This window comes from Bicyclus anynana, chromosome 24 (genome assembly GCF_947172395.1).
Source record: "Bicyclus anynana chromosome 24, ilBicAnyn1.1, whole genome shotgun sequence".
Lineage (NCBI taxonomy): Eukaryota > Metazoa > Arthropoda > Insecta > Lepidoptera > Nymphalidae > Bicyclus > Bicyclus anynana.
This window is the reverse complement of record NC_069106.1, coordinates 4,721,263-4,748,364: the sequence shown is the minus strand read 5'-3', so window position 1 is coordinate 4,748,364 and position 27,102 is coordinate 4,721,263. Positions and strand designations below refer to the sequence as shown.

Below are 27,102 nucleotides of genomic sequence, written 5' to 3'. Positions count from 1 at the left end.
GAAGGGCTGGCTCATTTTTTGCGTAAAGTATTAACCTGGCTGTAAAACGCGAAATGCAGCCAGTATTCTTGCCACCATTCCACGTGGGCATGATTTGTAGAGTTATTAACATAAGCTTAACTTAGCTTAAGGAAGAAGAGGACTTATGTTAGTAACATAAGTTAGCTTTGTTACTGTATATGTTCTTTCTTAATAAAAATAGTAAGATTAATCGTCAAGGGCTAATTCTGGCAATAAAATCTGGCTTTATTATTATTAACAAGGATCGAGCTTAAAAATAAAGCATTACTTTCTTGTAATGGGTTTTTCTTTCATAGGAATCGAAAACGAGATCTACGGTTCAAAATTCAAAAAATTTAAAATTAATTTATTTCTAGTAGGCTCAGTTTACAAGCACTTTTGATACGTCAATTGACTATTTATAAAGATTCTACCACCGGTTCGAAAGGCAGGTTTTGATGAGAAAAACCGGCGGTTGGTTGGTTGATTGTTTACAGATGGTTATGGCGCAGGGCTGGGCATTGGACCATTTATGGCCCAAGATGCACTCTAAGACGTCTTCCAATGCGGCGGTAAATAGCTTCGGAGAGATCACATCTCCCTGTCACAATACATAATATAAAAATTTTAGACGAATACATATTATACCTAGGACATGTGGTTCAGCTAGGTAGGACCAATTTCGAGAAACAGGTGAACCGCCGAATCCAACATTCAGGGCAGCATTCAGGAAACTCCGCGATATTTTTTCGTCCGAAATTCCTCAGTGCCTGAAGACAAAAGTCTTCGAACAGTGTGTATTGCCAGTGATAACCTATGGTTCAGAGACTTGGTCGCTAACTATTGGACTCATAAGAAGGCCCAGAGTCACACAGCGGGCGATGGAACGAGCTATGCTCAGAGTATATCTTCGTGATCGAATCAGAAATTAATGATTTTTTTTATTTGCTATAAACTAATAATATGAAGAAGGTTTTAAAATAAATAAAATAAAAAATCAGTTTTAATTTGATGCAATTTGGTTTATTCTATGACTACACAACAATGCAAGTAAACGAACACTCAATAAATACTTCACATTCATTTCGTGATACACGATACTAAAAACTAAAAAAAATAATAACAAAATAAAATAAAAACAAAGAGATCAATAATGGTAACGATGATAGTATAAAATACTTGAAAAAAGTATGATAAATAAAAGTACTATGAAATATAAAATATATGAAAATAAAGCAGATAAATGAACAAAAACAATATAATATGTATACAAATACAAAAAAGTAATAAGACGATATTCATATTTCATAAAGATGAACAAAACAGTAATATTAAATGCAACTAATACAATATTATATGAAAAATATATATATGAAAAAATATATACATAATAAAATTTAAATATATAAAGTTTAAATACGTAATGTGATAAATTAATGATTTAATAAATTGATAAAATAAACGTACATTTGAATATCACATAATAAAAAATGAACTAGTAAATACTAAAAAATAAAGATATTTAAAAATATTAATATATACCAAAAATATTAGGAAATAAAAATAAACGACAAAATGTAACAAAATAAAATCCTTTTCAGTCAGATTACTGAACACAACTTCAAATAAAAAGAAACAAAATATAAAATGACCGAAAAGAAAAAACAATCAAAACCATAATCATATCGCATACACTCACACGCACACATAAATTAAGATTCGCAATAAATTATTAACCGTTAAATATTAGACCCTGGTGACTTATTTGGTAAGTTATTGTTTGTAGGCGGAATAGGCCAGATTGTTGGCTTCGTTCCTTGATCTAGACCAGCCGCCTTCCCAGCCGCTGGAGTGGTGTTCATGAGGGTGTTCCTCATGAGTCACCCAAGTGTGTTCTTCTTGGGAATGTTTCTTGGCGATGAGAGCCTTGATGATGGCAATGACCTTAGCGATGAAGGCGATCTTGGCGATCACGGCCAATTTGAAGACTGAGGCAGCGATGATCAAGAGGGCAACAACTACTAGAGCAACGGCTTTGATTTTACCCAAGATGGCGAGAGGGATGAGGAGCTTGAGCTTCTTCTTCAGCGCCTTCTTCTTCTTGCCACGACCTTCCTCAACTGAAATAAAAAAAACCATTAAAATTACCAGAATATTTTATTCCATATGCAAATTGTTGAACTTCGTTTCATAATTTCATATTAATTATGAAATTGCTTGCTTAGTTATAAATATCTAAAAATCCCGTCATACAATAGCCTGCAGTACTAGTATTGCAAATATCTCTATGGGCATTCATATATTTCATTTTCAAAGCGATATAAAAAAATATTATATGGAAAAGGAAACTCTTTAGAGTGTAAGTTCTAATACATATTCTACCGACAAGGAAGTAGGTATATGTAATGTAGAAAGCTAACAACTATTTCGACATGTTAATGATGTCTTTTATATTCGTTGGTACTTCTGTTGTACCAGCAGTTCCTTGTAATGTATTTGTAGAAAATATTTATTTATTTTCGAAATACATACGCTTATGCTATGTACGATCTAGCAAAATGAGCTAATGACGATAATGATTAATGATAATGATTAAATTTTGTTTGCCCATAAAGCTATAGTTCAGTAACATTATATTGTAAATCATTATCATAATTAACTAAGAGATTGTGTATTATTAAATGCATTGCATCCATAATCCATAACTTAAAAAGAAAGACTCAATTATCATATCTGTAAACAATATGTTACACGAGAAAGCGAAAACAGATCTTCTTAATATATAAAACATAATAAATGATTAAGAGAATGGCAAAAATTTCTTTGCTTTTTGGAATTTTCCGTTGGTCTACAAACAAATTATAGCTACCGCATTGTTTTACTTTTGAGTAATTAAAAGTGAATAGAACATGAGAACTAATTATTCAGGTTGCATCTGATTAATTAGTAAGCTTTTGTCTTTGACTTCACTTTAGTGAAATTAAAATCAAGGTGTTTACCCAAGGTTCCATTAGTAAGTAATTTTGGAACATTTTTAAGCAGAGCTTTATCATTTAAAATTGTGTTCACTCGTTAACAACAACACACAAATCTCAGTCTTGAAAAACAAACAAAATCGTTACATATTATTATTTAAATGCGTGACGACATTTGTAATTTTAATGTAGAATTCCAATCCAGAATGATAATTTTGATTTAAAAACGATTTGATTTTAATCTTTGTCTAGGATATAAAATTACAATATCTATCAATGAAATATAGAATAAAATGCAAATAGATACGTGTTTTCTTAAGCTTAAAATTGTTGAATGAAACTTGAAAGTATAAGCGTTTTTCAGTAACAATTACAATATGTATCTAATGTTGATAAAATTGGTGCTTTGTTAGAACTAAAACAGTTAAATGAAACTACAGAGACACCATGTATAAAAACGTTTCTGAGTATAAAAGAAATTGAGAGTTGTAAATAATAACATGCTTCACATCTGATTTACAACTTGTGTAGTCGAACGAGTCGAACGTTCCTACCGCATACGAAATGAGCAACGACTTCCGAACAGAATATAAAATGATAATTAGCGGAGAGCCTTTGAGATAAAAAATGGAGAGATTTTTGAATTCGAAACCAGTATCTTTGACACACTTTAAAACCTTTCCACGTCGCATTTCACTCTTACGCAATTTACCGAACACATAAACGTGACCAGTATTTGTCTGGATATTTCCTTTAGATTTATTGCTACTACTTTAGACTTGGCAAAGTAATTGATTACTTAACCATGTTGATGAAAATTGAGATAGCTCTGTCTGTAAGTATACAATGTGAATATCCTAATTGAATAGTAGAAAAGAACTAGGTGCAATTTTCTATATTTATGTTTTTGTATTGCCAAAAATTACTGATGGTTTTCTAAAATTGATTTTATTAATTGATTACTTAATCGTGTGGATGGATTACTCTGTCTGTAAGCAAATATTTTGAACATCCTAATCTAGTATATAATAACTAAAAATAATTACATTCGAACAAGGTGCAAATTTAATTTAATAACTAATGTTTGACTAACAACATTGTTTTAAATTAGGCACAATAATATCGTGTAAGATTGTATTTGTATAGTCTCCGATAAGATATTTATATATATCATGTAAGATCATTATATTTATATAATTGGTGTATTTTGGTTTTGATTCTGGTAGTAAACCATATATTTATTATATAATTTTACAATTTTAGTGTGTTTTTTTAGATTGTAAAACAGCTTTATAAGCCACTCATAATGAGCTTTTATTTCTTTGTACATTATTTTAAAATGTAATGAATATGTTCACAAGTAGCTACTAATGACCGCTAATACCAAACATTTTCCTAACACAATAACTTTCTTATTAAAAATTTGGTATTTAGCTTCAGTTTAAAACTTACCATCTCCAAGAGCACGGCTATGTTCTTCCTCTTCTTCGCCACCATTGTAACTGAACTCTAGATCACTCTTCTGTAGAAGATCACTGGTGCTCTCCCACAATCTTTCAGTGACCTGTCTGTTCCTTTCTTCAAGATCGGTAGATAAAGGCTCGTAGCTTCTTCCTTCTTTAGGGTTGTTGTTGTATATAGTGATACCATCAACAATATCTAGCTTACGAACTGTTCCAAGGCGTTCAGCCGCTTTGAGTGCGTGTTCCTGTAATTAATGAATATTTTCATTGGGATCAATCAAGAATGTATCAAAAATAATTAGAATATTCTGAGAATCTAAAAAAAGCCTAGAGCATGAAAAAATTATGTTATAATTTGGTATCTTCATATTTATTTAAGAGTATAATTTAAATCATATAAATTACTAAAACTGAATTATTGGCACTGTATTTGTATAACTATCTAAAAAAACTAATGTATGGTTGTAAAACCAATAACTTTTAAATATAATAGAGGCTATTACAACAGTGTTGATGATCAAATTGACCACTCAACTACTATTCAGCAAACAAAACTATGGTCAATAATGTAAAGAAATGTATTTAAAATTTAAATTCAGATTTTTGACGATAATTTATCAACTGGCAATTGCAATAGTCCATATTTGATGATATCCATATTAACTTTGAAAACCTCATGAAATTGGAGTCATAGTTAATTCAATTAATATCACTGTCAAACTTGTCACTTTGGGGAAACGTCCATATCGATTTGTAGGAACACTTAATTACCTTGAGGCACAAACTCAAGTCACTATTCATGCAATTCACAAAGTTCCCGGCAACCACACGTAGCACTGAATCTTCCTGAGCCACGGGGTTAGAGCTCACAACCGCCACTGCACTTATAAATATCACGAAGAACTTCATTTTTTTGTTTGTTTTAGAACCACGTACTCAAGCGAACCGAATTCGACTGTGATGATCTCTTGATTGGTAGTGGTTTTTTATCTAAATTGTCCCCACTCCCCAGTTTCCGCGTATTAATATTTTTAAAGTAATCGATGCCTCTAAAAGTCGTAGAAGACATTATGCCATAGTGAGTGACATAGTTATTCTTTCATTAATATTAATTTTGTAGAATAGCTCACGCAGTCATCTTTCTTTTGGTGGCTTTATGCAATAGAGCTTTTATTAGTTAGAAAATTAAAAATGTATGAAATGTGTGAATAACAAGATATTGAAATAATGTTTAATTATGAACACAACATTATAGAACCAACATTAAAACTTATCTAGGCTAATTGAAAGGATTTGTAGATTCAGGATAGAAATAAAAATTAAAAATTCTATTATCATTTTATTTGTCATAAATTAAATAAATTAGACTGAGGTACTGATATGGCAACACAAACATTCTTCAATAAATATATCATACACACAAACACACGCATTCGACCTTGGTTTTACAATGAAAGATTAATTCGAGAGTTGTCCGGCGTATGCCATACTTTGGCCGTCGTTGACCTTCCGACTCCATCCTTGGGCTGGCTCGTAGTTGTAGCCAGAATGATCGTCATGATGCTGTGTATAGCTGACAGCTGAAGAGCCGTGGCTGTTCTTTGAGAGCAACTTTCTGATTACACTGAAGGCATTCAGGGCGAACGCAATCTTTCCAAGGAACACTGCCTTCACTGCGGCGAACGCAATTATTCCGAGGAAAAGTGGAACCAGAGCAGCGAGTTTCAGCTTCAAGAGAAGAAGAAGAGGAAGAATCTTCTTGATCTTCTTTTTGCCTCCCTTCTTGCCACGACCTACAAAAAAAGTGCCGTCATTTATGATTCTTACCAAATAGTTGCACAATATTAGGTTTATCTATATTGGAAACATTTACAAATTTGTTAGAACATTTAAGATATATATGTATGAGGTATATTTGACGCAAGTAGGTGCAGGGGAAAGCTTGCATTATTCTTCAAATGTTACGTTTAAGTTACTCGTACATAATACTAATTATTCACCTCACGAACGCAGTCGCGTTAGGCAAATATCGGTTTCTAAGGTTTTACTTGTTAAAGGGAAACCTAGTCTTAGTATTCCGGTCAAACAAACGGAATATCCTACAGACCTAAGTAAGACAACGCCAGTTCCAACTGTGACTGCAACTGCTAAGTTAACGAAGAATCTTGAAAAAATCAAATCAACGGTCCTTGACATTTTTAATACGGCTTTAACGCCTACATAGATATTCTTTTGCATCTCAAATACCAATGACTAAGTAAAAAAAAGTATGTACTTTATTCTATCTGTGAGAATGAACTGCTTAAATTCCGTTAATTAAGTTAAGTAATTGAAGAGTTTAGTCATAAGATAGACTAATGTTCACATATTTCAAAATTTGGTTATACTATCATTCATATCAGCTTTCAGCAATTTTATTCAATGTGCAAACTGGTCCTATGCCGGTACGGTGGTAACTAGCCACGACAAGGATCTGTCTGTTGCAACTAAAACTACAGCATTTGTATCTGTCCCAATCAATTCGTCAAAAGTGAATGAATTCAAAAAAAAATTGACGTATAAGTATAAAAAAAATATTTACCTTCTTCTTCATCAACGGCTGTGGAATCTTCACTATCAGACAAACGTAACTGCAGTACGTGGTTATCTAGGAAGTCACCTACGTCGTTTGCTATTCTTTCATCGATTTGCATTTCCCTGGTTTTTGGGTTTTCAGAAAGTTGTTCATAGCTGCGAGCGGATCGTGCTGACCCAGTGTTTATTAACGTCATACCTTCAAAAAGGTTAATGTCTTTCGTAATGGCCAACCTTTCTGTGTACTTAAGCGCTTTTTCCTGCAAAGAAATTATTTACTTAGATTGTTTCTCAAGCTAAACTAATTTAACAATCGAATTTAATTTTAAAACAAAACTGGTTAAGCTTATAACTGGAACATGATCCCGCCCAAAAAGATCCTTATACCGAGCAAATTATTGGGTGTCCGATTTTGAATGCTCTTTTACGAAAAAGCCTTGTCGTATTTTTGAATGTTTATGTTCATTACTTTTTGTCGTGTGTAACATTTATTTGAAAATGATTCTTTGATGTTACTAAATCTGTATGTGATGGTAGTTTATTAATACAAATGAACCTAAATTGCTGTTCATAATTTAATTGATGACTTCTGTCAATAATCTAATGGTGGTGATATAAATCTTATCCTCGTAATCGTTATTTTGTTTTTTGGTTCAACTACTGGCATGGCATGACAGACATGGTCACTGATCAGATCTCTCTCCTAGAAGAGATGTAACTTTGACCCACCACGCTGATTGGGCTACCTATTGTATTAATGCATTTAACTATTATGAGTCACAAAATAGATCTGTGTATATTTAGTACAGATTACTGAGGTCAAAGTAAAATGACACCATTCCACAAAGAACACTTATTTGTCATGTCCGTACAAACGCATCCATAAATTACACAACACATCACTCCAATGCACTTGAATCACTAATCACCTTCAAACATAGTGACGTATCTTTGTCGATGCACTCCGAAACCGCACCCACTAAATTCTCCTCAATACTGTGTTCCACTGGGCTACATCTCACTGACGCCAACACGGCGATGAGGGCTATTCTTTTCCACATTTTTCCAAAATTGTGTTTCACCAAGGTCGACCGTTCAGACAACTACGCTTGTCGTTATGATATCTTCCCAAAAATGAGATGGAATATATCCTTCGGCTCCCCACCACTGTATTGTTTAAATGACGTAAAATATGTATGCGTCGTTTGCTGACATACACTAACTGATGGTGTAGGCTCAGCATATAAGGATAAGTAGAAGAATAAATATTTGATGTTAGAAAGCGAAGTTTGTTCACATCCAAATAAATACGCATTGCGTTTGCGATGAAAGAAAAAGTGCGATTGTTTGAATTTTCGTGTATACGTACTAAACATCGTAAATATTATATTATGTCAAGCGAAATTTGTCGTAATTTTTACTAAAATAGAGGCTCAAATGCCTCGCTTATTCGGATACGACTACATAACGTTCTTAGCACCACTTAGGATATACTTCAATATGTTCCAAATTACATTAAACCGCTTTAAGATTTATGTAAATACAATAAAGTCCATATTGCTATGCACGACAATATGAAGCGTCGTATCCAAATATGAAATACAAATGAAAATTATGAAATCGGTTTCGAAATTCAAAATAATAATAATAGAATAAAAAGTGAAATTTATTTGTTCGCTGTTGCATTACCATTGCCTAATTTTATATGTAGCTATTTTATAATTCTAACATTTGAGGTCAGAGACTACTAGCAAACCGGTAAGGATTGTAGTGGTAAAACTTTCTGTCGCTATTTGGAGTCATTTCTACACAATGTCGAGTAACGGCCAGCATTCCTTCACATCTACGATGACATTTCGTTACTCTTCTGATGAGGTCCATTGATAAAATACAAGCAAAATTCACTTGTTGTTTAAGTTGTTTGACGGCCTCCGTGACGCAGTGGTATGCGCGGTGGATTTACAAGACGGAGGTCCTAGGTTCGATCCCCTGCTGGGCCGATTGAGGTTTTCTTAATTGGTCCAGGTCTGGCTGGTGGGAGGCTTCGGCCGTGGCTAGTTACCACCCTACCGGCAAAGACGTACCGCCAAGCGATTTAGCGTTCCGGTACGTTGCTGTGTAGAAACCGAAAGGAGTATGGGTTTTCATCCTCCTCCTGACAATTTAGCCCGCTTCCATCTTAGATTGCATCATCACTTACCATCAGGTGAGATTTTAGTCAAGGGCTAACTTGTAAAGAATAAAAAAAAAGTGTAAACTGACTTGCGGTTATCTTTGTGGAGAAATGGTTTAAAAGCGAAAATTGTTAGGTAACCATTATTAAGTTATTTTTATTAAACATTTGTAATGATTAATTTAAAGAATTGTGACAGCCCAGTGGATATGACCTCTGCCTCCGATTCCGGAGGGTGTGGGTTCGAATGCGGTCCGGGGCATGCACCTCCAACTTTTCAGTTGTATGCATTTTAAGAAATTGAATGTCACGTGTCTTAAACAGTGAAGGAAAAATCGCGAGGAAACCTGCATACCAGAGAATTTTCTTAATTCTCTGCGCGTGTGAAGTCTGCCAATCCGCATTGGGCCAGCGTGGTGGACTATTGGCCTTACCACTCTCATTCTGAGAGGAGACTCGAGCTCAGCAGTGAGTCGAATATGGGTTTATAACAATAATAATTAATATTGATTTTTTGTTGGGCGAAAAAAATTCATAATTCGCGAAAAATTAAACTTCTTTGGCGGAGGATTTGTTATGATGTCAAAAGAACCACGCAAATTAAACATCTGCTTTGCCCTGACGATGTATTTTCGTACACTTTGTGATATATTTATAAATGCACATACTTGAAAAGTTGCAGATGCATGTCCGAACCAGATTCGAACCTACGTCCTCCGAATTGCAGGCAGAGGTCATATCCACTGGGCTACGATTCGGCTTAGTTACACTGTTCGATAAATATTTAAAAAAAAAACAAATTAATAATCCGGACGGTATGTTTGCCGGCAACAATTTTCAGTACAACATCACCTATCCTAAAACCAATTAAGTTAATAAGGAAATTAATTAAAATTAAGGCAATTTTTAAATATAATTTTCTTGTTTGTTTTATATTTAATTTTGTGTGACTTGTTTTTTGTATTCTTGTTGCTTTTTGTTGATCGTAGTCTGACATTTTTTAATTTGCACCGTATATTTTGACATTCATTCATTTTTCTTTTACCAATAGAAAGCCACATTATTTGTGAATGTCATAGACTATTTCTTTTCCGTATTCTCATGGGAACGGGAACTATGCGGGTGAAACCGCTGGGCTTCGGTTAGTGTACTATTAACACAAAGTGCGTAGTTTTGCAAAGCAAATTAGAGTGCTAAGTGGTTTTAGATTTAAAATCAGTTCGTCGTTCCTTAAATTCATAATGAAAAAAATCTTATTAAAAAATATTTAATAAAGGTAGTTTTTACTTTACTTATTAGAAAAACCTTGAGTTTATTATCTAAGTAGATAATATATTAATTAGATAATAAATTCAATAATATATTCCCTGGAGCTCAACTTCGAGGCCGCCCCAAAAAGCGCTGCTATAAAAATGCCGATATGAGACCCAAAAAGTCAAAAAATCTTATGCCCAAGTAACAAAGAAGGACAGTTTATGCCAAAATTTGAATCCACATTATTAGGGAAGATCCTGTATAACATATAATATATTTGTTTTTAAGAATATTTGCCATATCTTTTTTTTAATATGACTAATATTTTGATTTCCTCCAACGAGTCGGGAAAGACTGTATTAGGAGTGGGACGACAATAGACCAACGGGGCGGGGATCGAACCACCACCCCTCGGTGATGAGTCCGACCGCTCTTACCGTTGAGCTTTTGAGGCTATTTGTGAATAATGTTGTCAAAATTGACAATATTATCGCCTTTTACAGGCATCCGAAACACGCTTGACGAAATTTTCGATTTTATAACTGGTTGGCTGTAATAGATTCACATTAGTTAGCGTTATATAAAATCAATATATGACATGCAATAAAGAAAAGTTTTTATATTTATAGATCTACCTAATGATCAACATTTCCGATTCTTATTAATTTTGTTTTAATTTGTACGAAGCGAAAGTCGTTTTGCGGGAACCGAGCTATTCGGATATGTATAATTTTGTAAATACATTTAATTACAAAATTTATTATGTATATATAACATACAATCTAAAATAGTTTTATCTATACTATAATATTATAAAGCTGAAAAGTTTGTTTGTTTGATTGAACGCGCTAATCTCAGGAACTACTGTTCCGATTTGAAAAATTCTTTCAGTGTTAGATAGCCCATTTATCGAGGAAGGCTACAGGCTATATATTATTCCCGTATTTCCACGGGAACCACGCGGGTGAAACCGCGCGGCGTCGGCTAGTGTAGAAATAAAAGCGACAATTAAGGTAAGTTATTTTATCGAATTACAATTGTTCCCGTTTAAAGTAAAACGCAAGATTTTCAGCTAGCAACTTTTTTCAATGTCAAATTGTAGGAAATGTAAATAAACTACAAATACCTACTCAATTTGCATGTAATTTTTCGGAACCCTCCAAAGCCGATGGACTTTAAACTCATGTTGAGTGCCCATTGCCATTGCAACTTCACTTCACATTGAGCTATATTCGTAACTTTGATTTCCGTGGACGTGGACGTGGACGTTTGAGGTCCGTGGACGATCATGCTAGATAGCTTACTCCGAGCATAGCTTAACCTACCTTTTTTTTTTTAATAAATAAATATACTTAAACAATACACATCACTATCTAGCCCCAAAGTAAGCATACAGTTGAATGACTCTAAATCTTCTCATGAGCCCACACTTAGATATAGGCCAGCTACTTTTTTCCTGATAAGGAAAAATCCTTTATGAAGGTAGGTCCGAATCCGGTCCGGGGCATGCAACTCCAATTTTTCAGATATGTGCTTAAGAAATTAAATATCACGTGTCTCAAACGGTGAAGGAAAAACATCGTCGGAAACCCTGTGAATTTTCTTAATTCTCTACGTGTGTGAAGTCTGCCAATCCGCATTTGGCTAACATGGTGGATTACTAGCCAACCCCTCTCATCCTGAGAGGAAACTCGTGCTCAATAGTGAGCCGATTATGGGTGGTCAATGATAATCACGAAAACAAAAAGTCCTAGAAGTAGGTTAGCAGTCAAGTTCATAGACGGTGGCAATGAATTATTATAAAACGATTAAGTAATGTAACAAGTGGTTGCACGTAACTCGCGGTTACATTGCATCGAGTGAAAGTGACGATACGCGGTCTCACCTGTTGGCCTGCGTCACCTCACGGTTTTTATCATTTTTCGAAAATGATGCAATGTTTATCACGATTACATGAATTATCAGCCTATTTCAACGGCCTACAGTGGCAGACCTCCCTTATAGAAGGTGGTTAGACCTACCACGCTAATCCAATGCTGGTTGGGTGGGAAAGCTAAAAAAAAACAGAAAAAAATCATCAGAATTGATTCATAAACGACGAAACGAACATAGATAAAAAAATCGGTTGTCTGTTAATTCGGTTTACTGACGATAGTTGAACGTGACAAAGTCATAAGAAAATACTGATGGAATGGTTGCATTTTTCAAAAGAAAGTGTATGGTTTTCTAAAATACTGTTTAATAATCTTCATACAGTTGGCGACCCTAGAGCAAGGGAACGACGCTTATAAGATGTTGTCACGTCAAAAATATGTATACGGTCGAATTAAGGAACCTTCACCTTTTTTTGAAGTCGGTTAAAACATTCTTGGGCTTACATAGCAAATCAGAGGTACGGCGGAGTTGGCGTGTAATTTTGTAAATATTTTAATTTAATATATTTTTTTAGATTATAAGAATAATAACGTTAATTCGTGAAATTAATAAGCTAACCTCATATTACAAAAAAAAAACAACTTTAAACTTTTCGATGCGTGTCAAATCGCGAGATTTTTACATAATTTATTATAATTTTTTTATCAAATAAAAGCCGACCTAAAAGCCAAAAATGGGCACACCAAATTTTGATTTCGCATGCGTCATAATACGGAATGTATTGCTTTTCACTTCAAATTCATTAACGAATAAGGTCAGCGGTGTCTTTAGGCCTAGCTTTCTATTTAAAGGGTTTAAAAGATTCATATCTCGCGGTCGTAAACTTCTCGTGGTTCTTTGGTGCGTGCCGAAGGTCACGTGGACGAAACTCATTAACGAAAGCCTGCGACAGCCAGACCTTCCTAGTTTTATAAAAGCTTTTAGTTTATTAGCCTTGCTTACCTTACTCTACTGAGCGCACACAATCATGTATTTGTAATTTGTATTTTTGTAATTTGGTTATTGGAATAGAAGCTATTATTATAGGCTAATAAATAATATATTACAGTTCCTAAACACAACTTGACATGGTATACAATATTTAGGTAACAGTGGCGGGGGGTTCATACACGCCGATTTCCGTCGGGTTGCCTTTTAAAAATCCGTACCTACATACATATTCATTATTGTAAATTATACAGAGTGTCCCGTAATTGCCTACGGAAAGTATGATTTTAAATAGTGTCTTTCAAAGAGTTGTCTCTCAATCAATGTTTTGAATCTCAGTGACTGGGAAATGAAGACTTGGTGATACCTTGTAGAAAAAAATTAGGACTAGGAATAGGATTAGGACAGTCGAGGGTTTACCGGGATGTATACATCTCATGTGCAGATAAGTGGCTAACTTGTTTTTACAGATCATACCGGAATTCTAAATCACTTAATGGATTTTCTCGTTGATAAGTAATTACGGATGAAGCCTACAATCTGACCATTAGCATTTTTCATAAATTTTCATCAAGTATTTTTTCCATTCTTTCAATTAAATTTTTTTCTCACTGAACGTCAAAAGATATTGTCTGTGACGTCACCATTATAACACTGGTAATATTCCCCTTTGTGGTCATAAACACTTGATGCCTCATATGTAAGTAGTACTACAGGAATGAGTATATGCTAATAAAAGGGTGGAAGGGATCATAAATTTCTGTGTCACACCTCATAGTCTAAAGGTGGCTTTCCACTAACTGAATTGCCAGATCAAAGCAAAATGTGCAGCCCGTACGCAGGATTTTGTACAAAACCTGAGTCATCACCCTTTTCAATCAATACAAAATTGAGGCTGTAAATAAGAAGTCATAAAGTCAAATGGTCATCAAAGGTAAAAAAGTAGGTATCCAGATACCCAACCAGTGTACATAAATACAGTTTATTTATTTATTATTATTATTGATAGTTTACATTGTAATAGAGTTTTTTTGTTTAAGGTTAGATAAAAAAAGATTTTAGTGAAGGGTTTCCAAATGGGTAAAAATATATTCTGTTGACGTACGCGCATCATTTTGTCTAAAGGATTTTCGGGGAATTATCAGGGATTTCTGAAAATATCTTTCAAATTGATATTTTTCATGCATCTTAAAGTAATCCCATCAAAGAACTATATGTTGTACGTCATATAGCTACCGCGCGTGATGAAAAGGTACTGTTTCGTAGCTTCGTTATACAGCATGCACGCAATTATTTAGCTCGGCCCTGGAGTACCGACCTAATGGGAGGTTTCGTAAGCATTCCATTCAGAAGAAAGTGCTGGATGAGTCAAGCTCTTGGGCACGACCTTGGAAACAACAGTACTAGAGTCGGCGCACACTGGCTGGTATTTTGAATAACGAGTCAGGTGTTTTTTGATGTGACAAATCTTAATTTAGACACATCTAACACTTGCCGATGAACTTTTCGCATATAACACGTATTATTCTAATGCAAACTTTATGTTTATATCTACTAGCGGACGCTCGCGACTTCGACCGCGTGGAATTTAGTTTTTTATAAATCCCTGGGGAACCATGGATTTTTCCGGGATAAAAAGTAGACTATGTGTTAATTCAGAGTAAAATCTTTTTCTATTCGCGTTTCCAAAAGGTAAATGGGCTTTTTCGTCACTAGCAACGAAATTGGCGTAGATTCGTACCATGTCATAGCGTTGCAACTATTGTTACTAGAATCGCCGCCGTCTCAACGACCACAACGAAATATCCTTGAAGATAGAATGATATATCGTGGATCGTTGCGATCGGGTAAAAGAGAGGTTCGGCTGCTATTGGTCGACAATTATTTTTTTCTCTTCACGAGATATTATGTCGTGGCCTACAGTAGGCCTAAGATACAGAGGAGAAGAAAGTTAATGTCAACCAATAGCAGAGCCAAAAATCGTTCGCTCTTTCTTGGAGTTGGGACAAGAGCTAGGACTAAGAGATAGAACTGGTCAACAATATCTTTTTCTCTTCACGAAGTGTGGTTAACCTATACCAGGTTAACAGGTCAACAGGTGGTTTGTTAGTCGTTTTGTGTAGGTATTTTGACCACCGTAACCTGCCTTATGAATGAAACACCGACCTAATGTGAATCAAAAAAACAGGCGCGGCTGTACGAACTTTCGCCTTGCGTCTCCCAAACCTTTAATACCGATTACACAGCAAAATCGTACACCAAATTATAGCCTCTAACACTTCACATTAAATACTATAATAGCGTGTACATTTAAGGCGTGAACTTTAGCATAATATTGTCAATGAGCCATCATACTGTGGACCACACACGATAATTTACAACTAAACTGTTCAAGGAAATATAGCTTTTATTCTATTGATATTAAATATCGATGTCGGTTGTTTGGATTAGGCGGTTGAGATGTATTGTGGTACGGTCAAGATCAGATGCGGATATACAGATGGTAGATGATACCTACTATGACTTTCTTAGTTACGTGATATCATTACGTATTTAGTTGTATCAAGTGTGGTTTAACATAGTGTTCAATGGGTCATTCAACCGTGTTACGATGTGAATGAATATGTGAGGACACGTTAAATTGTATGTGAGGACACGTTAAATTGTATGTGAGGACACGTTAAAACTATAAGAAATGTAAACAGTAATTGTTATCAATTGTAAATTATAATACTGTATGACTTTATCAAAAGAGCAACTGTTGAGTTTCTTGCCGGTATCTTCTCAGCAGAACCTGCCTTCCGAACCGGTGGTAGAATCTTTACAAATAGTCAACTGACGTGTCAAAAGTGCTTGTAAACTGAGCCTACTTGAAATAAATGATTTTTGATTTTGATTTTTGATTTTGTTTTCACGTTTATTATGTAAGGTTAAGGTTTCTATTTTGTATTGAATGATTATCAACCCATTTTAATGTCCGACTGTCAATGATTATTTAAAAATATAAATATGTCACGTGCATACACAATCAACGCAAAAAGTATTCCGAATTTAGTTTACTTTAATTAGGTATAATAAATTTATGTAGATATATATTTATTACACTTCTTAAACACACAACTCAACATTGTAGACAATATTTAGGTATTATGTGTTTAAATAATACTAGGTAGACTGAGGTCATCAAGCGGGTTGTGGGAAGCCGATGGATGCTGGCGGCTAAAAAATGGAGTAACTTCTCCCGTTTTTCCAACATTTACCTTCACTGCTCTGCTCCTATTGATCGTACCGTGATGAAAAGTATATTATAACCTTAGTTTAAATCCGTCGAGTAGTTTTTTTTTTCTATAACGAACATACTACAGATAGACAGACAGACAGACGAAAGTGTTACTGATTGCATTTTTAGCATCAGTATCGATCATTTATCACCAACCCCTGATAGTTATTTTGGAAATATATTTAATGTAAAGAATTGACCTCTGTACAGATTTATTAGAAGTATAGAGTGAATAGTGTAGATATAGTAATAATAATAATAATAATATAGCCTTTTATTTCCTTATCGAATCTTACAATCTAAATATAATATAGAATAATTATTACAAGTAGGTATTACATAATGTGCATGCATGAAGTTACAAAACTTTTTACAATTGATAGAAGTTACGATTACATATTACTCGTAAATAATGACACATAATATAAACTTGTACCTACATAAAAACATAATAATAAGTTTTTTTTTCATTCAATATGGACCCCACTACTAGATATAGTAAGAACATCTAAATACTCACCAAAATTTTATTTCTACAGTCATTGTACTTCTATTGAAATCCTAGCGGAAGTGTTTAGCATAGAAACCTAGGCGTTCCACATTGTTAACTGTGACATAGTGCTTAGGCATTCTGAGGTCTTGTACTTACAGATTTACGACCATTTGCATTTGACTAGGTTTTACAATTTGCACCTCACATAGAGTTGTTAGCCAACCCGGCGCTTGGTGTTGAGATACTCGGTCGCTTAGTATTTTGTCATCATCATCATCATCATTACCAGCCGATAGACGTCCTACTGCTGGACATAAGTCTCTTGGAAAGTCTTCCAAACACTTTTTTTTTATTCTTTGCAAGTTAGCCCTTGACTACAATCACACCAGATGTTAAGTGATGATGCAGTCTAAGATGGAAGCGGGCTAACTTGTTAGGAGGAGGATGAAAATCCACACCCCTTTCGGTTTCTACACGACATTCTACTGGAACGCTAAATCGCTTGGCAGTACGTCTTTGTCGGTACAGCAGCAGTGAACCGAATATCGGTTGAGAATGATAATGATGATGAAGCACAAAATATAGTGCGTTAAACTTAAAAAAGGCGTGTCATACACGTATTCATTTTACATGCAAATGCGAATCATAAATTCAACATAAACTTTCGTCCACGACAGTACCAATATCCAGTTACAGTCAAATATTGTGTAACACATACGAATTTCTTTTCAAAAATGAAAGTTTCCGTACACTAAGCGACATTCGCTTATAACATTCAAAACGTGCACCCTATAATCGACTCTTTTCCATTCAATTAAAAGCGAGAGTTGTTTGAACTATTACAAGTTATATGCGTAGTATACATAAACCTGTTTGGTATGTAGACCTATATACTAAATTGCTGTTGATTGATGTAAATGAGTTATGAGGTCCTGTTACTTTTGAGGTCAAGTGAAAATAAACTCTAGTGTTGATGATGTAACCTTTTTCTTACGTATAAATTCTTTGGACCATACTATACTGTTATTTCGTAATGCATCTTTCGAGTACATAGGACAATTCAATTGTCATGTTTGAATTCATAATTAATTCTAAAAGTCTTCAAGCCACCCGTAAAAAGCCTTTGAAGTCTTTTTTTATTGAAACTAAAAATCATTTATTTCAAAAAGTTTTGAAGAACAATTTTGTGTTTTTAAACTAAACCTACCTAAATAACATGTCTATTTGTTTGTAATAAGTTTTTTAAAGATTCGAAACAAAATAAAAGATGTATATTTTAATGAAAAAAATCATTGTTTTGTTTATTATGTAGGAATTAACTATTTTTAATTATGCAAGCTAATTATTTAGTCAAATTTCAAATCTATGTTTAATTGTTAATAATGTTGAATTTAAAAGTATTTTCAATTATTTATTATTTATTAATTATTTATGTAAGTTAAAATTATAGTGTATATATTCCAAGACTGAATGACTTTTGACCGCAAATAGCAATCAAAGTGATTAATGAAAGCTCTTTCAACTTGCAATTATCTCGAAGATGTACTTTCTCTTCACTACAATCAAATGGCAAGTAATTTTTCACACAGTACCATTATGGCACAAGTGATGTCTCACTTCACTTTGGCCGAGATCTTTTTTAAAACAAACAATACAATGGAGACAATGAAACGATTAGCTTGTATACATATTTGAACAAAAACACCTGCGTTTCCCATATTTAGATTCATAAAGATATGAATTGTACTAAATACAATAATTGCTCTAGAAACATTCCCGACATTGCAAGTACATTGTATATCTCAATACATAACATACACAAAATAAACATGTATATGTATATATGTATGTATCCAATATATATATTTCATATTTTTCATCGTTTTTCATCGAAACGATTAAAAACATTACAATTATACATTTTCTGTCTTTTTAACTGGCTTTGATAAAATGTTCTTTTTTCAAATTAAGAACGAGCTAATATTAACGACAACAACTAAGAAGGTTGATAAAAAATAAACACAAGTATATTTTTGAAAACAATATTTTATTTTTTACGTGGTTTTATCGTAAAACAGTAACTTCTCAACAGTTTCCGTTTCGATTAATAAATATATCTCGTAATAAATATGACTCGTTTCACTCGCACGCATAATTATAAGTCGGTAAACATAATATAACTAAGAGAAAAAATTAAATAAAATATAGTATAATAAAAATAAATAAATCTTTGGGACAAAAAAAACTTAAAAGTATTTGGTGATCACACGCTATTTCCTATAAAAAAATGATTATTTAAAGCATAAAAATAAGTACATACTTAAATAAATTTATAAATAAAGAAAAAATATTACATAAAGATATTAAAAAAAAAAATTAAACTAAAAATCAGTCGAGAACTTATTAAAGCTTTAAAACTAAAAAGTAAGAAAATAATACATAATAACTACTTATATACAAAAAGACATATTTATAAATAAAAAAAAATATATTAAAATAAAAAATACTGATACACGCACACTAATCTCAGTAAAAACGGTGGTCATACATAACAATAAATAAGTACTTAGATGGTAATAATAAATTAGTTAGCAACATAGAGTTTTGTTTGTGGAATAGAAAAGCTGGTTTACTGGTATTCATCCAGCTCTTGCTTTCCCACAAAATTTAGCTATGATTTTATGCTATCATAGCATTAGGCTTGTTTGATATGGCCGGCGTATGCCATGTTTTGGGCGATGTCCTGTGACCTGCCCCATCCACCGCCACCGCCGCCGCTCTCCCAACCGTGCTCTTCGTGAGATGGTTCAGACCATCCACCACCACCTCCGCTCTTCGATTTAGATTCCAGAAGCTTCTTCAGTGCCCCAAAAGCAGCGGCGATGAAGGCGATCTTGCCAAGGATGTACGCCTTGAATACTGCGAACGCGATGATGCCGAGAAACAGTGGTACGAGCGCGGCTAACTTCAGCTTGATCAGAGCCAGGATGGGAAGGAGTTTCTTCAGCTTCTTCTTCTTCTTACCACGGCCTGATGACAAAAAAGACAATGTTGAAATTAAAAAGAAAAATCTAAATATCCAAAATCCGTCTTTTAATAGACTAAATACACTTTTTTTTATTGTGTACAAGTTAACCCTTGTGTACAATCTCACTTGATGATAAGTGATGATGCAATCTAAGATAGAAGCGGGCGGATGTTCGGTTTCGATAAGAGTTTGTTAACGCTACGCTAAATCGCTTGGCGGGACGTCTTTGCCGGTAGGGTGGTAACTAGCCACGACTGAAGCCTTCCACCAGCCAGATCTGGATCACGTTAAGAAATCTTCTCTGGATATACCAATTTTGGTTTCTGCCATATTTGAAACATATTAACAAGGGTGCAAAAAGTTTACTAGTACATTTACAACACGTCGCTTATTAGTATACTATGACGACCTTTTTGGCGCAAAAGTGGAGCTAGGTTCTCAGCAGGGCGTCGCTGGGTCGATTCCCAAATGGGGTACTATGGGATTTTAGATTTTCATAATTGATTTAGGTCTGTCTCGTAGGGCAAAAACGTGCCGCCAAGTGATTTTGAAAATTAAGTTTGTTTATTTATGTCCGTTTATAAATTTTACAATATTTCTTTCTTCAATGGTTTTAATGTACAATCAACTCATTGCTTTTAATAGTGAGTAGAAATTTGGAAGGTGCTCTTAAAAAGGTCTTCACCTGATAAGTAATTATTACACTAATTGCAGGTTAAGCTAATCGAGTATAATATATAATTTGTATTTTCTATCTTTTAAGCAGGTACAAATGATAATATCATAGATAAATGAAACTTATCTATGATATAACTACTTCATAGATGGTAAAAAACATAAACAATCAGTTCGTTAGTTGACTCACGATCGTAAAGTTTAGATGTACTAGTCTACCGCCAAAGAAGTACGGCCACTCGATTTAGCGTTCCGGTACGATGTCGTGTAGAAACCGAAAGGAAAGGCATGTGAATTTCATCCTCCTCCTAGCAAGTTGTTAGCCCGCTTTCATCTTGGATTGCTTCATCACTTACCATCAGGTGAGGTTGTAGTCAATGGCTAATTTGTTAAAAAAAGTCTGACAATAAGCCTGATATGTAGATGGCCGAATGTTTACCAAATAATGACAACTGTGAGGAGCAATTAGTTAATATTTGCAAATTATACTACAGGTGGTTTTTGGACAAGTGTTTCTTGTATCCAAATCTGACCTTTCACCTTTACTCTATATGTCAGAGTGCATGTTAAGCTCAATTCCGGCTATTATCACTTTCACCTCGTAATAACAATTATCCAAGTAGGACAAAAACGCTGACCACCAACATCGGGCAGCATAGAATTCAGTACTACGTCTTACTTCATTTGCGAGATAATAAGCTTCTAAACAGACTGACAATCATAATCTTTTCATAGACGAGTACATCAGTCTCAAACGGTGAAGGAAAATCATCGTGAGGAAACCTTCATGCCTGAGAATTTTTTCAATCCTTTACGTGTGCCAATACGGATTTGACCAGCTTGGTGGACTAAGGATTAACCCGTCTAATTTTTAGAGGAGACTAGTGCTCAACGGTGAGCTGAATAATTGTTATTGATGAGACAATAACAACCCATATTCGACGGCCTTACGGATACCCATATTCGACGGATTATAATATTTAACGGCCTCCGTGGCGCAGTGGTATGCGCGGTGGATTTACAAGACGTAGGTCCTGGGTTCGATCCCCATTGGGCAGATTGAGATTTTCTTAATTTGTCCAGGGTCAAGAGCTAACTTGTAAAGAATAATGAAAAAAAGACAAGTATTATCTGTCTGTTTATGTAGTGTAACTTAACTAGTGCGAAATTTAACTTAAGATTTTTTTTCAAATAATTTATTTTTTATTATTTTCAAAAAATATCGCATTGGGATTGAGCTATGATTGGAGTGTGGTTAAAAGCTTTGTGACATTTAAATATGATATGAAAACATTACAGAAGCTGATTTTTTTTTTTATTGATAAGATATAACAATTATTTAACATATCGATACTCTCGCCAAACTGTACAGGCAGTTTGAATCCTTTATTATCGTATCCTACCGGAGTAACGTTTATAATGGGCGGCAAAGAACTACAATTTCAATACAATCACCAGGCTTGAGATAATTAAAAGCTAGATAATGATGATCATATCAAAAGTTTATACTAATATTATAAGGCTAAAGAGTTAGTTTGGTTGAACGCGCTAATCTCAGGAACTACTGGTCCGATTTCAAAATTTCTTACAGTGTTAGATAGCCCATTCATCAAGGAAGGCTATAAGCTATATATTATTACCGTATTGTTACGGAAACGGGAACCACGCGGGTGGAAACGCGCGGCGTCCGCTAGTATGAGTATAATTAGCCATTAACTTTTTTGACAATCATGAATCCACTATAGATGTCATCTAAATGATTGGCATTTAAAAGAACTGACATCTAACTTAAAAAGAGAATATCTTGAGATGCGTATAAGTGTAAAAGTGACTCTATATGCTTACTCATACACTCACTCGGGAGTTCTATGCAAACAAGTGTTCTTGGCACTTATGTAGCCACTTGGAATAGCTTCAATACGTTTCACCGTTAACCTCAAATATCGTTAACTATTGTATTTACTTGCGTTGGTTGGAAACTTGATGAATTACTTTCAAATTCACATTCCATTTCAAAACGGAATTTTACATTACTTATGAAAATTTGTACTGCATCTGTATTATTTGTATAACATTTAAAAAACTCGGAATGAAAGAAACTGAAATTGGTTGAAAACTTCTTTCTTTGTTTTCATTATGTTGTTTCTTTCAATAATTTAATTGGTAAGTTAGCGTTTCATTGCGACGCAGAAAACTAACTTGTAAGAAGTATATTTTGATTCTAAACTGCTCTAATATTACACATCATATAAATACTTGACGCAGTGCTATGCACAGTGGATTTATAATACGTAGGTCCTGGGTTCGATCCCCGGTTAGGTCGATTGAGGTTTTCTTAATTGGCCTAGGTCTGACTGGTGCGAGGCTATGACCGTGGCTAGTTACCACCCTACCAGCAAAGGCGTACGTAGCATTCCGGTACGATATCGTGTAGAAACCGAAAGGGGTGTGGATTTTCATCCTCGTCCTTGTAAGTTAGCCCGCTTCCATCTTAGATTACATCACTTGTACTTGTAGAGATTGTAATCAAGGGCTAACTTATAAAGAATAATAAAATACATAGAATTGGATATCTTCCGTTTTGGAAGCTGGTTAAAAAAAATCGGTTGTCTGTAAAGTCGATTTACTGACGATAGTTGAACGTGACAACGTCATAAGAAAATACTGCATTTTTCAAAAGAAAATGTTCGTTTTTCTAAATTACTGTTTAAAAATCTTCAAAGACCAGAATATACTTTATTTCTTGTAAAAAAAGTTGGCAGCCCCAGAGCGAGGGAACGACGCATGACGTCATCTTTTTTCGGATCGGCCGGCTTCATTAAATTATAAGACGTTGTCACGTCAAAAATCAAAGTTATTTACCTTCTTCTTCAATAGAATTGTCTTCCGTAAAAGATTTGGGCATCCTCAATTGCAATGCATGGCTGTCCAGGAAGTCTACCACGTTGTCCATGATCCTCTCTTCGACCTGGAGTTCTCTGGCCTGGGGTTCCTCTGGCAGGGGGTCGTAGCTGCGAGCTGATCTGGGCGAGCCGGTCCTGGAGAAGGTGACCCCATCAACAACGCTGAAGTCCTTAGCAACAGCCAGGTTTTCGGTGAACTTCATTGCCTTTTCCTGAAAAATTACAAAAACAAAAGTTAGTTTACATTGTCCTATAATAATTTTAAATATGTAATATATAAAATTTTCGTGTAGTGGTGTCTGTGCCTAAAATCCTCCGAAACGGCTGGACCATTTGAAACTTTGTGTGTATATCAGGTAAATCTGAGAGTCTAACATTTATTTTTCATACCGCTAAATGATAAGGGGTATGAAACATAGACGAACCCCAAAAATTTTATAAAGCCAAACAACGTTTGCGGAATCAGCTATAAAAGTACCTATAATGCAGGCTTTATTAGTTAATCAGTACCTACCCCTAAACATTTTAGTTGTTTCCACTATACAAGTTTAAAAAAAATCTAATAAAACCCTTTTATTAGTTTTATGCAAACATAAGACAAGATTTTTTTGTTATGTATTATTATTCCTTGTCATAAATATTTTACAGAACAAGAAGCTTTTGTAATTTTAATTGTGGGAGTCTGCCACATATATTGGTTTTTTTTTAGGGTTTTTTAGAAGTGATTATTGACATAACGTAATCAAAAACTGAATTGTAGTAAAAGACAAATGAATAAAAAAACTATATCAATATTAAACCTGTTTTAAATATACCGGTCGATTAGTTACCGAAAATCTATATATAATTTACCATTCTTTTACTCAGTTTTTATTAACTTCTTAAGCAGTATATCACCCATAGACTACCTTATCTTTTCCATGAATATACAACGTAAGATATCGACTTATTGTTAACTTTATAATGGCACAAATTAACTGTTTATTTTAAACCATTTATTGCTGATTCCATGTATCACAGCCTTCAATTTAATTAAACTATATTCCCCATAAAAACACAATTATAAACAAGACTAACTCCCTAAATCCAATCCAGTTATACACAAATTAGTCTCCACTTAACTGATACAAGTCTCAATGGCTCAACATTATAATCGGACTCAAAACAAGAGGTCGTGATTCTATCTCCGCCTGCTAGATTATTTTATCCCAACACAGTATTTTCCGACTAATTGGAGGAGAACGTAAATATTGATCATATTTAAACGATATGGCAAATATTTTTTTACAAAAAAAACATAATTCATTTCGAAATCCATGTGAAAAACGTTTTATTTCAAGGATGTTTACCATATCTTCTTTTAACTAAATTCCCGTAATATCCCCCTCCAATTAAGTCGTAAAAGAAAGTGCTAAGATTGGATACGACAATAATCTAGATGAAAGGGATCGAATCTAAGACTTCTCAGTGTTGAATACGTTACCGGCTTCAAATTCAAATTGAGGTTTATCAGTTGAGCGAAGCTAATTGCGTAACTAATTAGCATTCCGTTATTATCACAGCACGTTCGATAATCACAACACGATCACATCACTTCACTTCACCTTCAAACACAGCATGGTGTCAGTCTCCACACAATCTCGCAACGTTGATATGAACTTCTCCATGACCCCATCTTCCTTGCCTGTCGGCATTCCGCTCGTGACCGCAAGGCATGCGAGTAGCAGGTAATGCGCCTTCATCTTCGCAAGTGGAATGTTCAATTGTCAAAGGCGCTTGTAACACAGAGAGTTTTATTTTGTTGCCCCCCACTCGTTTGTGCATATGTCACGGTGTATGACGAAATAAAGCTCGCCATTAAGACGTATTAACACGTGTCTGTAAGATTTTTAATGGACGAAGTACTTAGCTTCACTATCGTTTGTTGTGGCTGAGTTTGTTGTGGGCTCTTCTCGGACCAAGGCGCGTTTAGAACCCTCGTAACTTTAATTTTAAGTTTTCGAATAATTATTACCACCATTATCTTAAGTTTAATATTGTTACCTGACGTTTCGAAAGAGCTTATAAACTAAGCCTATTTGAAATAAATGAATTTTGACTTTGACTTTGACTTTGATACTTTGCTACTTCTACGACGTATTTCTTGTAGCTACACTATATTTTGACACTTTACTACTACTTCTATTAATGTTATTTTTGCTACTTATTGAATGTTTGACTGTATTTAATTGTATTTTGTACAGAAAAGATTGCAATCACTATCTTTTGAGACTGTGCTACTTCAAAAACGTAAATAGGTATTAGGAACACTATCCTTTTGCACTTAGCTACGTTTACTATTGTTATTTTTGATACTTATTGAATGTATTTAATTGTATTTTGTACAGAATAGATTGCAATCACTTCAACGACGTAAATACTACACGGGTAGGTACACTATCTTTTGGCACTTAACTACTTGTAATATTCTTTTGTTTTTATTTATACATAAAATTAAGTGTATCTAGTATGCGCTTATTTTGAACATTAACGAATGCTTAAATGTATTTAATTGTATATTGTACAGGAAAGATTGCAATCACTTCAACGACGTAAATACTACACGGGTAGGTACACTATCTTTTGGCACTTAACTACTTTTAATATTCTTTTGTTTTTATTTATACATAAAATTAAGTATATGAATCCAGTATTCATACACTTAATTTTGAACATTAACGAATGTTTAAATGTATTTAATTATATTTTGTACAGAAGAGATTGCAATTATTTTTGCATTAATTATGTAAAACTATATACTGGAACGAATGTAGTGGAGAACAAATAATTTATATAATACAAGCAATTATGAGAGGTGTGTTTCCATTATAATTGTCGTATTATTTTCCTTATGCTGAAGTTTGTCTATTAAAATTTTCAGAGGTTGTACAAGTAAATGGCTGGTGGGAGGCTTTGGCTGCGGCTAGTTACCACCCTACCGACAAAGACCGCCAAGCGATTTAGCGTTCTGGTACGATGTCGTGTAGAAACCGAAAGGGGTGTGGATTTTCATCCTCTTTCTAACAAGTTAGCCCGCTTCCATCTTAGATTGCATCATCACTTACCATCAGGTGAGATTGTAGTCAAGGGCTAACCTGTAGAGAATAAAAAAAAAATCATCATCATCAACCCATGTCCGGCTCACTGCTGAGCCTAGTCATCATCCCCATTATTAGGATGGATTCCGTTTTTTTCCTTTTGAGGCGCGGAACCCTAACAATACTAAAATATGTAGGAAGATAGTGTCAAATATTTGCTATAAACCTTACAAGGTGGAACTTTTCTTTAAAAATCCCACACAATCAAGCGATTTGAATACCGTCTATCAATTTTAAGTGCCGCCATATTATTTCCTTTATGTTCTCCGTTTTTTTTCATTTCAT

General features: G+C 34.2%; 3 protein-coding genes across 3 annotated transcripts; all 3 read right to left on the bottom strand.

The window, feature by feature from the left end:
* Positions 1-1,015: 1,015 nt before the first annotated feature.
* Positions 1,016-5,418, bottom strand: LOC112055079 (uncharacterized). The gene is made up of 3 exons (XM_024095069.2): positions 5,210-5,418; positions 4,428-4,683; positions 1,016-2,120 (listed from the first exon to the last, which is right to left on the bottom strand). Exons 1-3 carry the CDS (start codon positions 5,345-5,347, stop codon positions 1,774-1,776), a joined length of 741 nt encoding a protein of 246 aa, XP_023950837.1. The 5' UTR covers positions 5,348-5,418; the 3' UTR covers positions 1,016-1,773.
* A 334-nt stretch (positions 5,419-5,752) lies between these two features.
* LOC112055078 (uncharacterized) lies at positions 5,753-8,153 on the bottom strand. Its single transcript, XM_024095068.2, has 3 exons — positions 7,942-8,153; positions 7,020-7,272; positions 5,753-6,231 (listed from the first exon to the last, which is right to left on the bottom strand). Exons 1-3 carry the CDS (start codon positions 8,071-8,073, stop codon positions 5,897-5,899), a joined length of 720 nt encoding a protein of 239 aa, XP_023950836.2. The 5' UTR covers positions 8,074-8,153; the 3' UTR covers positions 5,753-5,896.
* A 10,953-nt stretch (positions 8,154-19,106) lies between these two features.
* Positions 19,107-25,454, bottom strand: LOC112055080 (uncharacterized). The gene is made up of 3 exons (XM_024095070.2): positions 25,285-25,454; positions 23,640-23,892; positions 19,107-20,104 (listed from the first exon to the last, which is right to left on the bottom strand). Exons 1-3 carry the CDS (start codon positions 25,420-25,422, stop codon positions 19,770-19,772), a joined length of 726 nt encoding a protein of 241 aa, XP_023950838.1. The 5' UTR covers positions 25,423-25,454; the 3' UTR covers positions 19,107-19,769.
* Between the last annotated feature and the right edge of the window lie 1,648 nt (positions 25,455-27,102).

What these genes read in the sequence shown, in the direction of transcription:
- LOC112055079 (XM_024095069.2), bottom strand. Translation starts at nt 5,347, where the DNA reads ATGAAGTTCTTCGTGATATTTATAAGTGCAGTGGCGGTTGTGAGCTCT. An exon ending in ACTTGAGTTTGTGCCTCAAG is followed by an intron (nt 4,684 to 5,209) that starts GTAATTAAGTGT and finishes CATTAATTACAG; the next exon opens with GAACACGCACTCAAAGCGGC. An exon ending in TAGCCGTGCTCTTGGAGATG is followed by an intron (nt 2,121 to 4,427) that starts GTAAGTTTTAAA and finishes TTTTTATTTCAG; the next exon opens with TTGAGGAAGGTCGTGGCAAG.
- LOC112055078 (XM_024095068.2), bottom strand. Translation starts at nt 8,073, where the DNA reads ATGTGGAAAAGAATAGCCCTCATCGCCGTGTTGGCGTCAGTGAGATGT. An exon ending in ATACGTCACTATGTTTGAAG is followed by an intron (nt 7,273 to 7,941) that starts GTGATTAGTGAT and finishes ATTTCTTTGCAG; the next exon opens with GAAAAAGCGCTTAAGTACAC. An exon ending in AGCCGTTGATGAAGAAGAAG is followed by an intron (nt 6,232 to 7,019) that starts GTAAATATTTTT and finishes CTTTTTTTGTAG; the next exon opens with GTCGTGGCAAGAAGGGAGGC.
- LOC112055080 (XM_024095070.2), bottom strand. Translation starts at nt 25,422, where the DNA reads ATGAAGGCGCATTACCTGCTACTCGCATGCCTTGCGGTCACGAGCGGA. An exon ending in ACACCATGCTGTGTTTGAAG is followed by an intron (nt 23,893 to 25,284) that starts GTGAAGTGAAGT and finishes GTAATTTTTCAG; the next exon opens with GAAAAGGCAATGAAGTTCAC. An exon ending in CAATTCTATTGAAGAAGAAG is followed by an intron (nt 20,105 to 23,639) that starts GTAAATAACTTT and finishes TTTTGTCATCAG; the next exon opens with GCCGTGGTAAGAAGAAGAAG.